This window comes from Prunus dulcis, chromosome 1 (assembly GCF_902201215.1).
Source record: "Prunus dulcis chromosome 1, ALMONDv2, whole genome shotgun sequence".
Taxonomy (NCBI): Eukaryota; Viridiplantae; Streptophyta; class Magnoliopsida; order Rosales; family Rosaceae; genus Prunus; species Prunus dulcis.
Window position 1 is genome coordinate 35,083,479 of NC_047650.1, and position 12,292 is coordinate 35,095,770.

Below are 12,292 nucleotides of genomic sequence, written 5' to 3' on the forward strand. Positions count from 1 at the left end.
TGGTGATGTATTGACAAAAATGACCCTGGAGCCCGACCCAAAAAAATGCCCTTAAAAAAAGTCATAATTTGACGAACTGGACGGCATAGATGACATTGCTGTGCGGATTAAAAAATTTTAGAGGACAACATTGATCGATTTTAAACATTGGGGACCAAAATGATGACTTTTGAAAACGTCATATACCATTGGCAATGGAAATTGTAAATTTTTAAGTACTTTCACTTTTTTTCTTTTGTTGTCTTGTATTTAATTATGATATCATTTGACGTGCAAGATTGGATTATCTTTCAACATAATACTAGATTTTATAGCGCAAATTATAATCCTCTCGAAACCTCTAACTCAAACCCAAATTCTAAATCATGACCTTCCAAGTCATAAATTTCGATCACAATTAGATCTCGAACTTTAAACTTTAACCTTTGAATTTGAACTCCCACCTTTGCACTCAATATTGTCCTCAAAGTCAACCCTCATACATATTTTAATACCCAAACTTAAATCCAAACTTCAATCCAATTTGAATATGAATTGAAAATTTCATGCCAAATTATTGATTATAAAGTTCATATCCAACCAGCGGCGGATCCAGGAATTTTTCAACGGAGGTGCAATATTTAAAAGCTAAGAGCTCAAAACCCCAAAAAAAAAAAGAAAAAAAAAAGAGATACAATTCCAGCTGGTTTGGGCAAAACTAAGTAACTCCTCATTGAAATAACAAAACAGTGTAGTAGAAAGGCAATAAATTTTATTCTGAAGTTGTTTTTGCACCTAAGCGTAGCTTATAATTATCTCAAGTCCTAAGTTACGGAAACTCCAAAGGTAAAAAGTCTCAATTTCTACACGTTCTCGTATATTTTGGCATCAGCAAAACATGCCGTCTGAGAAACCAACTAGACGTGGTCAAAATCTTTGCTTCATTTGTTCAAGGCTTGGCAAGTGCAGCCCTTATTATTCTCCCACATATGGAAAACCCAACAACAAAAATTCAGTTTCCTTCCCATTTTCAGACAATTTTGGAGCAGTCAAATACAAAGCACAACAGATAAAACATTACTACTAGGCTTTAGAGATGACTCAGAAGAAGGCTTTGCCAATGTATTTGGAGGCTCTTTGGGGCTTCTCTTCTCAGAAACCACTACTTTGCTCTTTGGAAGCTCTTTGGGGTTCTCGTTTGCATCATTCTTGGCTTTCCTAGCTTGCTTTTGCTGATTATTGTATCTCTTTCTTGCTTTCACAGGAATGTAAAACCTGTCCTCCCCAGTGGGCATTTCGTTGCACCTCCGGGTGGTTTGGGCATTTCGTCGAACAGGTGCTGTGCATCTCGTTTCTGAAGCAGAGGTTCAATTCCAGCTCTTGTAATGGACTTCTCTAGCGACTGGAGGTGCAGGTGCACCTCCTTGCGCCTGCACAGATCCGCCACTGTATCCAACCCTAAACTCGAACCTTAAATCCTGTGTTATAAATTTTGAAATTTTAGTCAAACCCTTAATTATTTGGGCAAGCATGAAATGGGATTTTCAATCCCACTCCAACAAACCTCCCGGGGGGTTTAAGAAATGTGAAGCAACTCTCAATCTCTTCTTGTAAACTATTTTATTTTATTTTTACTATGAGGAAGAATAGAATGACTTATTTTAATCATAACTCATTACTTCACCATAGCTCAACATTTCAACCAAACCAAAACTTAATAAGACCATAGCTTAGCACTTAAAATTGTAAAATAAATTAAAGCCGAGATTTTGGAAGGAAGAAAAAGAAAACCGGAGGAAAGTAAATTTTGGGGGTAAAATGGGAATTTCCTAGAAGATTTGGATTCCTTTTTATTATTTTGGATAAATTACTCAAATAGTCCTCAAATTTATACCTGATTTACATTTTGTCCCTCAATTAAATTATTCGTTCAAATGGTCCATCAACTCTATATAATTAATTGGTCATACCATTACATTCTATTAATATTTCCATTAAATATAAGGACAAATTGGTCATTTCATCTATCATCTCTCTCTTCTTCTTCTTCTTTTGAACAATCCCGAACCTAATTATTTGCTCATAAACAAGCAATGCAGTGTGACTATGGCCGTTTCTGACCAAATTACTCAACAAAGAATTACAAGACCTTAAACTCGGAGATCGATCGCACTTACCCATATTGTCAAACACATGCAGGCATACTTGGTCATGCCCTTCTCTACAAACACCTTGAGAATCATATCGAAAACAGTGGGTGAAAACGTAAATTCTCTATAAATCCTAACAAGCTCATCCTAGACCAAAGAGGTTGAATAATTATTGTTGCAAAGGCTAACCAATTCGTTCAAATACGCTTTGGTTTGATTGTACATTCGAGCTCTGGACAATATATGTACAATTATACCATAAGACTTTAGGTTGGGCCTAAATTTTCGCTGCTTTGAAGCCAATTTGAAAAAACTTAAAGCAGGCTACCGAGTTTAGCTTCAGTTTTCGGAGGATGGTGTTGAGGAGCTTGTCGAAGACCACCTCTACCAAGATGGCTGGGGCACAGATCCTCTTAGCCAATGCTTGCTAGGGGTACGTTCAGGGGTAAAAGAGAAAAGAGCGGAGGTGGGGTGGGGGATTTGTATGCTCTGCGTCATGGGTTGCTTCTCATGTGTTCGATGAAATGCCCGAATGAATATAGAACTGGAGATGATGTTGAAGAAAAATCTAGAGCCTAAGAAATGCTTTATAATGCGGGCGGATGACGTTGGAAATAAAAGGCAATTCGATAGAGATGGGATTTTGCTGAATGAATTGAGAGGTCAGTGGATTATAAAATGAGAGATAAAAAATGGTGTGGATTTGAATTTTTTTTTTTTTATGATGGGTCTGTTCTGGGTGAGTTCTATGTCTGTTCTTAGGATTATAAATTTATTTAATTTTTATATCTCATTTTCTTTTATTTTTTTCTAATTTTGTATTTATTTTAACCTTATTTTTATTTGGTAATTATGAAAAGTCATATTTACCCTAAAATTTGGTTAAATCAAAGAGAAAATTAGACAATGGGATCAATGGAGCGAATAATATAGAGTTGATGGACAATTTGAACAAATAATTTAATTAAAAGACCAAATGTAAATCGAGTATAAATTTAAAGACTATTTAAATAATTTACCGTATTATTTTTAATTTCTAATTTCATATACACAATACAAGCGTGACAAGCCCTAACACCCCCGTCCGAACCAGGGGACTGAGCTTCCCAAAAATCCCCAAATCAAAATTCTGCTCAACGAAGAAGCAGAATTATCACTCAGAACACAAAACAGCTTCTACCGTTTTTCTTTTTTCTGGCAATCAACGGCGCGCAATGGATCGGCAGCCGCACGATTACGCCTCCGCCTCCGCCATGGCCTACGCCCAACAGCAGCGCCAAGCAGCCACCAACATCCAACAGCAACAGCAGCAACCGCCCCAGCAGCAGCAATTCGGGTACCCTCCCCCACAAACCCAACAGTTCCACGGCCAGCCTTACGTGGGCCCACACCCCTCTCTCCAGCAACAATTCCCCTACCACCCTCACTTGCAGCAGCCGCAGGTCCTCCCCCACGCGCCGCAACACCCCCACCACCTCCCTCCGCCTCCCTCCTTTGCCCCCCACCTCCCCCCTCCTTTAGTCCCCTCCCCCTTCCACTCCGGCCCCACTTACGACTCTCCACCTCCGCCGCCACCGGCCGCCCCTCCATCCGACCCAGAGCTCCACAAGCTGATCGACAAGGTCGCCGAGTACGCCGCCAAGGTGGGGCCGGATTTCGAAGCGACGGTCAGGGAGAAACAGCAGGACAATCCCGAGTACGCCTTCTTGTTCGGCGGCGATGGCCACAGCTACTACCGCTACAAGCTCTGGATATCGAAGTGGGGCCCCGGCGGGTCATTCAACCAGCCCGGGTTCCCCCCTGCATCCATGCACATGCTGCGACCTCCGCCGAACCCCATGATGAGCGGGCCGCCGTCTGCTGGGGCGATGATGGGTGGGCCGCTGCCGTCTTATTTCTACGAGCAGCAGCGGCACGGTCAACCGTTTGGAGTTTATGGGCGTCCAGAGTACGACCAGTCGTCGAACAAGCCCTTCAAAGGCCTTTCTGGGCCGCTTCCGCCTGAGGTTGCGATAGAGCTGAATAGTGTGCTGAAGTCGCTGAATGGGACCAAAGAGTCCATTAAAGGAGCGAAATTTTGGTTTATGCAGAGGTCGATATTTGCGCCTGCTCTGGCTGAAGCTCTTAGAGAGAGGGTGTTTGGCTTGGATGATTGTGAGAGGCAACTGCATGTGATTTACCTTGCCAATGACATTTTGTTTGACAGGTAATTCAAATGGTGCATTGCTTATTCATGGTTTTACAGAGTTCTTGTTTTGCATTTTCCTGCATATGTGTGCTTTGTTGCTTGTGCTTTTTATGCTTTTGGGTCGATTTTGTTGGGCCAATGTAGCTCTGAAAAGATAAGAATTTTGTTTGTTGAGCTGGACCTATACGTGCAGGAGCAACAGTCACTGGGAATTTGGAAGGAGTAATGGATGGAAAAAAAAGTAGAGTCACTATTTGTGATTGTAGTTTTTGAGCGTTTGCTATGCTGTAAAATCCATGTCGCGGATGTATCATATTTTCATTAGATCATTGAAGGCTTCAATCCTGTTACTTGTTATAGTTCTTTTTCTCAAAAAAAAAAAAACATTTAATTGATGGGTAGGGGTTCGGATGATGTTTTTGTGTGAAGAAATGAGAAGGATGATGCCTTCAATGGGTTTTTGCACTATTATGCAGGGAGAGGGAAGGGGTTGTGAATGTGACCTGTGTTGGAAGGTGTGGAAGGCTTAAAATGTTAAATTTATAAAATTGTAACAGGGGATGGTGGATGAACCTTTCTTGAGATATGAATTAACTCTTCTTTCTTGCCACAGGGGTTGGCAGATCATTTATATGTTTGTCATAGCTATTGTCTCTTTACAGTAGTAAAGAACTTGTACTGAAAAAACTCAATCTGTCATACCAAGAAAAAGTCTCTATCTTTGTTTATGTGCTTTACAATGCTTCTAGTATCTAGCCTGGAGTGTATAGTTATGACGACAATGTGAATAAAGAACTTAGAGATGTCTTCTCTTGTTTGTCTTTTGCATTTGTTTATTACAGAGGCACTTGATCGATGTGAATAATTCTTTGATCTTCCTCTTTTTGCCTTCAAATTTACAGCTCGCATCGGCGTACTGGTGAAGGCCTTGATAATGAATCCCTTGCACTTAAACCTATCTTAGGTTCCATGCTTGCAAGGATTTATCACAACCCTCAAATCACGGAGGACAATCAATTGAGGTTGCAGCAAATTTTACAGTTATGGGCTTCTAATAACATTTACGATCAGGATACTATTGATGCACTTAGGAATGAGATGATGGGTGGACCCTCGAGCAATTCTTTTACAGGGCTTCCAAAAGACCTTTCTTCTGCTTCAACAGATTCAGCTGCAGGTGGGCTTATGTGTTCTGACTTCTGTGCTTGTTAAGCACATGCCCTTTTGTGGAACCACTCTCACTTGTCAAGGGTGCTTGCACTTGTGGGCCAGTAGTGCTGTTAAATTGCCAGCAACTGGGTTTGATGATGTGGCTGATATAGTAATTATCTTTTTTATTTGAATGCAGGATTGCCACCACAGACAACTAACCTTAACATGCTGCAATGGCAGCCTGATAGGCAAAGTTCTGTTTCCGGTTCACACGACCAAGATCATCTTGATAAACATGCAGGTCCTGGCCAAGCCATGCCGCTGTCCGTGCCATCCCAGCAATTTCTTCCAAATTCAATCCCTCCTGCTGCTTTTCCAGGGTCAATGCCCATACCATCTTCTGTTCAACCAGTAATAAACCAACAACCTGCACCACATATACTGCCAGGTCAACCTGCTAATAGTGGTGAGAAGTTACCACCATATCCTCTGTTCCCACCTGGTCTTATTCCTGAAATGGTCAGAAAGATGCAGATTGGAAGTGGTGTGCCGTATTCTCCAATGAGTCCTTTGGACATTCCAACTGTTATACCTCCATCCAATGTACCTCAATCAGAAATTCTTGAGAGAGTGTCAAAATTCTTCAAAGAGATTGGTGAAGTTAATCCTTCTGAAGGGCCCCTTCATAATGCCGATGGTAGGGACGAGGATGAGTATGAAAGAGAGCCTTCGGTGCGCAAGGGTGGAGCTTGCATCCCTCCACCTCCAAACCTGCAGATAGACCCGGAGACAGGAACTTATGCGGATGGCAGTGTAGATCGAAAGAGTGGCTCAGGGAGGTTGGGACTTGGGGCCACAGCTGATCCAAATGAGGCAAGCCAATACGATGATGTTTATTCTTCTTACAGGAAACAAAGGAGCACCAACTACCACTCATCCATGAGTGCAAGAGCTGCAACAAGGTGAAATACCAGTCCTGATGGGAGTTGGAAATGGGGGGTACTAGATCGGCTTCTTCCTTTTTCGGGTTTTTTGTTTTCCTTTCTTCCCGATAATCTATTCTAACAGGCGGCATGAATTTCTAGGAGTGTCGTACTTGGTGGGTGGAGTATCTTGTACTAGACAAAATTTTGATTCTCTGATTGTTAATGCATGTAAGAAATAGCACTTGTAATCATTTTATTTTTACCTGACTAAAACACAATCTTTAATTCATGCGAAGTTTCCTTCATCGGTTGAACATTTTGGATTCTGATCATACTTGAGACAGAGATGATAGATCTTCACAATTGGAGAAAATTCACATGTCAAACTTTATTTTTTTTATACAGTTTTTTTAATTATATTGGAAATAATGAAAATCTTGGACCAAGGCCTGGTTGGTGAAGTTTTCTGAAAGACTTGGATTTGGTGTGGAACATTCAACCTCGTATTCCAGAGCCAGTTGGTCTGAGGCCTGGTTGGAAAGATTCGAACGAGACTGATTGTATGGAGACTCAAATTCCAAATTTCTGCTCCCTCCCAACTTTTCTAATTTTGCCCATTTTGAGCCTTCCTCGTAATAAGTGCCTCTGATAAGGGCCTTGTCTTTATGGATGGAATGGAACTTTGTCTTGGCCAAATAGATTGTAAAGGTGTCCTAGAGCTCATGCATTATCTCAAGTCAACTCAAGATATTCTATAGTCCTCCTCAATGCAAGATATTGAGATTCCAATATTGGTGTCCATATCGTTCTAGGCCTGCCTAAAGTCTTAATCAACGTTTTATCTGTAAATTTGTGGTCAAGCACTTCTATTTCTAGGGAGAAGGTGCATGCTTTTTCGAAATCTTGGATTCGTTTGAGATTGCTTTTAGTCTTTAATATGACCAAAATTGTGTTTCTCATATTTAATTAAAAGCACTTTTTGAATTATAAAAACGTGATAAAATAGTTGTTATGTTAACGCGCTTGTTAGTAAAAGTGGTTCCTTACAAAGTATTTCCAATTAAAAGTATGTAAGTTAGGGTAAACTAACTATTTAAGACCCAAAAAATTACTATGGGACTTTAATGTGGGGATATGATGTGGGGAGAAAAGAAGACATATGATGGTTAACTCACATGACCAAAATGAAAAGAACAAAAAATATATATAATTAAAAAAAATTTTGTTTTGTTTTGTTTTGTTTTGTTTTTTTTTTTGGGTCAATAAACTTTGCTTTGATTGATAGCATAGAAAAAACAACAATCCAAGGGAAAACCTTTATTTATTTATTTTAATTTATTATATTTATTATTTTTTTTTTCATGTACCCCAGTAAAAGCGAGAACGTTGAGATCGCAATTGAAAAAAATATGTAAAAGGGTAAAATTTAAAAAGGCGCGCAGCGTCCCAAAGTCACAAGACAAGGCCACCACCAGCCAACTTTCGAAGGAAGGAACGAAAAACCCTAAATCCACATCCACGTCCACGTCTGATGTCGATGGCTGTCGCGCTTTCCATGGCAGATTGCCGGAGCCTCATTCGCCATCTATTTCTCACTTTCACTGGGTTTCCATTTCCCCATTTCCCCACTTTCCCATTTTCCACATTTCCTTTCCCTTTCTTTCCGTTACTCTCTCTCTCTCTTCCTCTGTTCCATTTTTTTATTCTCTCTGTGTGTCTCTCTCTCCCTTGACATTTCACGCACACTTCATACTCACACTCTCCTCACTTTACTTCTCGGGCTTTCCCTTCTCTCTCTCTCCCTGATCCAAAAACCCAACTCAATGTTTATGTTATGACTGTGTAACTGCACCAGTCACCAGGTTTGCTATTTTGTAAATCTTATAATTGGATCGCTTCATCTTCACTATTGGGTCTCATCCCATACCCCTTCTTTTCGAACTTTTAAGATTTGGGTTTCATTGATTTGCAGGTTTTGGTCAAACAAAAAAGGACCCAAGTGTTTATTTCGTCGGATTATCATGTAATTGGGACTCTGGAGTTGGGAATTACTGCCTCTGAGCTCATATTCACAGTGACCAACATAGAGAATTTGTGTTTTGAAGCTTAGATTTGGCCATGGAGAAACTTCCTGATGCAGAAGTTAGCTCAATTTTGAGGTTCTCTTTCTATATCCCCCTTTGCTTTCTTTTGGGTTTGTATTGATTTTACAAAAGACTTTTCGTTTGCTGATGAGAAATGTAAGCAAAGAAGAACATGTTTGCTATGCTTGTATGCTATGCTATGCCTTGAATTGAAGAATCGTTGATTTCCCCGGCCCTGTTGTCTTTGAATGTAGTTTGTCTGCGGCTTTGTCGTATGGGGCTGCTTCCATGGCAATGGTTTTTATCAATAAAGCAGTTCTTATGGAGTACTCACATTCAATGACTCTTCTCACTGTCCAGGTATTACTTACCATTGGACTATTGGTCTTTTAATTTCCATCAATGACCTACCTTGATTGTTCATGATGTCTCCCCTTTTTTATTTCTTTATTATCTTAGTAATTTGCAGCTGCTTCCTGCTTGGTTGTTCATAATGAGCCTCCTTTCATTTCTTTATTGTCTTAGCAATTGGCAACTGCTTTGCTTATACACGTTGGTCGAAGATTGGGATACACAAGGTCAAGAGGATTAGAAATGAGCATTGCAAAAAAACTTCTCCCGGTGTCGCTGTTCTATAATGCTAATGTGGCGTTTGCTTTGGCCAGTTTGAAGGGAGTTAATATTCCCATGTATATTGCAATCAAAAGACTCACACCTCTCGCTGTGCTTATAGCTGGGTTCGTCTCAGGAAAGGGGAAACCCACAATACAGGTTCCCGCTTGTCTTTCTTTGGATCGGCTTGTGCGATGTTTGACTCCTGCCTGTGTTTATTTAAATGGATTGTTTTACTGTGTTATTAAACTTAATGATTGTGTATATATTTTATGCTTTCTTTCTTCTTTTGTTTAGTACTATTGACCCTAAACTTGTTTTATCCCCAATTAGAACACGGGAAAGATACTATTTAGTCTTGGAAACATGTGATGTGAAAATTCCATAAGATACAAATTGACTAACTCTACAAATTCAAAATGGAAGCTAAATTATATGTTTTCTTTGACATACTTTGTGTTAGTGCGGGATTAGTTGTCTGCAATTCATAAGTTAAGATATGTTTGATGAGACTAAGTTGCATTTTATGTCTGATTCATATTATGATGGCCAGGTCATTTCCTCAGTGCTTACCACAACCCTTCTCCATTCTTGAGGTTTAGTATAAGGTGTAAAACACTAGACTTTAAACTTTGTCATTTAGATTTGTAAGTACTCTCAGCTTTTACAAAATAGAGTTACTGTTGCTGTTGAAGAGTCTCTATGAGGACATCTGGCATCATATATGGAACAAATTGTCTTGTGACACAATTATGTTTGTCTTCATAAATAAGTTGATCTTATAAATGTAGATAAAGGATGCTTGATTTCAAATTAGCACACATCAGGAGTTATTGTTAGAAGTGCAAAAGTTATTCATGGAATTTTCTAGATGATAAATATAATGCTAAAAGTCCTGGCAAGAAGCATTTTTATTACTACTAATTTGACAATACTGAGTTCTATTTGCCCCTTTCCTCTCTTTCATGTTTCAGGTGTCTCTTTCAGTAATATTGACTGCAGGAGGGGTTGTGATAGCTGCACTGGGAGATTTTTCGTTTGACTTTTTTGGATATAGCATGGCTCTCACTTCTGTTTTTTTCCAGGTTGGTTATGATGTTTTTGTTTATCCATTGGTTTATTTCCTGGCTTCAAATTGTATGTTATGGTAGCTAAACTCATACTAGCGCTTAATTATCAGACCATGTACCTTGTGTTGGTGGAGAAATCTGGGGCAGAGGATGGGCTATCATCAGTTGAGATCATGTACTATAACAGCTTTCTGTCTCTTCCAGTTTTGATGTTTCTCATTGTAGCTACAGGAGAATTTCCAAATTCTCTATTATTACTAATTGCAAAGGTCAGAACCGTAACCTTTTCTTTCTATATGTAATTGAATTCATTCTTGATAATTATGGGAACAGTAGATGCTTGAGCAAGAAATGCTTGACTGCTTAAACTGTTTTGGACGCCAACCTATCTCATTTTATTAAACATATTGGAGTCTGAAATAGTAAAAGTTGGTTTTGTATTGAGAAAAGGACTACAGGCTTTGACATCTAATCTTTCTTTCTGAAGTTATGATAGAAAAGAGTTAATACATGTTAAACAGTATAAAAACCGTACTCTGATAATGGATTTCAAATTACAAGTTCCAATTGACAACATAGTTGACTAAACATGTTGCTTTGAGCAATTTAGCCATTGAGAAGTCCTAGTTTCCTTTTGGCCTGCACCCCCATTACGGATTCCTAGATCAGCGGGTGAAATCAATTTCAGCAATGTGGTGGGAGCTGGGGGTTTCATTAAAAGCATTATTCCACTCATTATGCTGATTTTGTGTTCTTTGCATATTTTTGGGATTCTGGATGAGTGGATATACAGTTGCATGGCTGCCTGGCCATGCAATTAGTAACCATGTAAAGATTGCTCTTGAGGGCCTGGGGCTTATTGCTGTGCCACTGAATTTTTCTTCGTCTTAAAAAGATCCTACAATATATATCTGACACGGAGTTTTTCTTTGTTTGCAGAGTAATTCGTTTTATTTTTTGGTGATCCTTATTCTTTCATTTGTTATGGGCATTGTTCTCAACTACACCATGTTCTTATGTACCATAGTCAACTCCGCTCTAACAACAACTATCGTTGGAGTCCTAAAAGGGGTTGGCTCTACGGTATGCCTGAACTGCCTCTTTGTTGATGATTGTGGGCATTAAATTTTCTTTCATCTTATTTTAAAGCAAAATATATGTGAGCAAAATTACTTATTCATGTTTCTTTGCTTCTCAGACCCTTGGTTTTGTCTTACTGGGTGGTGTGCAAGTGCATTTTCTGAATGTGACTGGACTAGTTATCAACACAGGTGGCGGAGTTTGGTATTCATTTGCCAAATATCAGCAAAGAAAGAGCAAGCCCCCGAAGCGGATTTCAGACGTGGAGGCTCATCGTAAATGAAATTGATATCGAAAGATCGCATACGATTGCTAGCAGCTGCTTTCTGTTTTTACTATTTGCTTCTATTTTCATCAAACATGGCTATTAGTTCTTTGAAGAACAATGATACATGGTTCATGTTGACTTTGTTGAATCTTGAAATTTAGGTATTACAGAAAGCAAATACCCTAGTTCATGTTTTCGGATAGATTAGTCCTTGAGAAGAAAAATATTCCAGGGTCCAGGTTATATCAGAATGGGTCTCCCAGGCTCCTCCATGCACATGCGCTTGTTTTCCTGTTGTGCTAGTACATCCTTCACTTGAATAATAATATCCTTTGTTGTTCTCCCATACTGCAATTATTGCTTTTGGCTGAGTAAGATGTTGATAGATTACCACTCGGCTTAATTACACTGTTCATTCGTACAGTTAGATTAGGTCAGTTGGCCAGCGCTGCCCGCCTACTTGCACCGAGTTTGAATCTTCTTCCACGTAAATTATAGTAGTCTAGAATAATGCATTGTGAATAAAAAACAAAGATTTTAAAGCATCAAGAGTTTCAAGTTGATCTAAACTGATGACCTTGAGAAGATGAGACTAGATGCTTCCAGCCTTCCAATTCCGAAACCCATCCAGCTATTTACAAGTTTAATTGACTCTGAAATCTGAGTATAATCCCCCTTTAATTCTTCAAATTTACTGAATCCCCGGGAAAATAAATACAATAATTTCTTTTTCCATTTAACAGATTTCAATTTAAGACTTACCATCTTCTCACCACACACAAA

The 12,292-nt window shown here is 39.3% G+C and overlaps 2 protein-coding genes across 3 annotated transcripts; both read left to right on the forward strand.

The window, feature by feature from the left end:
• The first annotated feature begins 3,343 nt into the window (after positions 1 to 3,343).
• Positions 3,344 to 6,709, forward strand: LOC117615526 (calcium homeostasis endoplasmic reticulum protein). Its single transcript, XM_034344626.1, has 3 exons — positions 3,344 to 4,335; positions 5,220 to 5,494; positions 5,666 to 6,709. Exons 1-3 carry the CDS (start codon positions 3,344 to 3,346, stop codon positions 6,433 to 6,435), a joined length of 2,037 nt encoding a protein of 678 aa, XP_034200517.1. The 3' UTR covers positions 6,436 to 6,709.
• A 1,157-nt stretch (positions 6,710 to 7,866) lies between these two features.
• LOC117616796 (UDP-galactose/UDP-glucose transporter 7) lies at positions 7,867 to 11,855 on the forward strand. 2 transcript variants are annotated; one of them, XM_034346212.1, is made up of 8 exons: positions 7,867 to 8,257; positions 8,368 to 8,554; positions 8,734 to 8,839; positions 9,005 to 9,250; positions 10,066 to 10,176; positions 10,272 to 10,430; positions 11,101 to 11,244; positions 11,360 to 11,855. In XM_034346212.1, the coding sequence occupies exons 2-8, from the start codon at positions 8,514 to 8,516 to the stop codon at positions 11,522 to 11,524; spliced, it is 972 nt and encodes a 323-aa protein (XP_034202103.1). In that variant the 5' UTR covers positions 7,867 to 8,257; positions 8,368 to 8,513; the 3' UTR covers positions 11,525 to 11,855. The 2 variants fall into 2 exon arrangements, with proteins under 2 accessions (XP_034202103.1, XP_034202104.1); XM_034346213.1 differs by lacking the exon at positions 11,101 to 11,244.
• The last annotated feature ends 437 nt before the right edge of the window (positions 11,856 to 12,292 follow it).

What these genes read in the sequence shown, in the direction of transcription:
- LOC117615526 (XM_034344626.1), top strand. Translation starts at nt 3,344, where the DNA reads ATGGATCGGCAGCCGCACGATTACGCCTCCGCCTCCGCCATGGCCTAC. An exon ending in AATGACATTTTGTTTGACAG is followed by an intron (nt 4,336 to 5,219) that starts GTAATTCAAATG and finishes TCAAATTTACAG; the next exon opens with CTCGCATCGGCGTACTGGTG. An exon ending in TTCAACAGATTCAGCTGCAG is followed by an intron (nt 5,495 to 5,665) that starts GTGGGCTTATGT and finishes ATTTGAATGCAG; the next exon opens with GATTGCCACCACAGACAACT.
- LOC117616796 (XM_034346212.1), top strand. Translation starts at nt 8,514, where the DNA reads ATGGAGAAACTTCCTGATGCAGAAGTTAGCTCAATTTTGAG. An exon ending in GAAGTTAGCTCAATTTTGAG is followed by an intron (nt 8,555 to 8,733) that starts GTTCTCTTTCTA and finishes CTTTGAATGTAG; the next exon opens with TTTGTCTGCGGCTTTGTCGT. An exon ending in TGACTCTTCTCACTGTCCAG is followed by an intron (nt 8,840 to 9,004) that starts GTATTACTTACC and finishes TTATTGTCTTAG; the next exon opens with CAATTGGCAACTGCTTTGCT.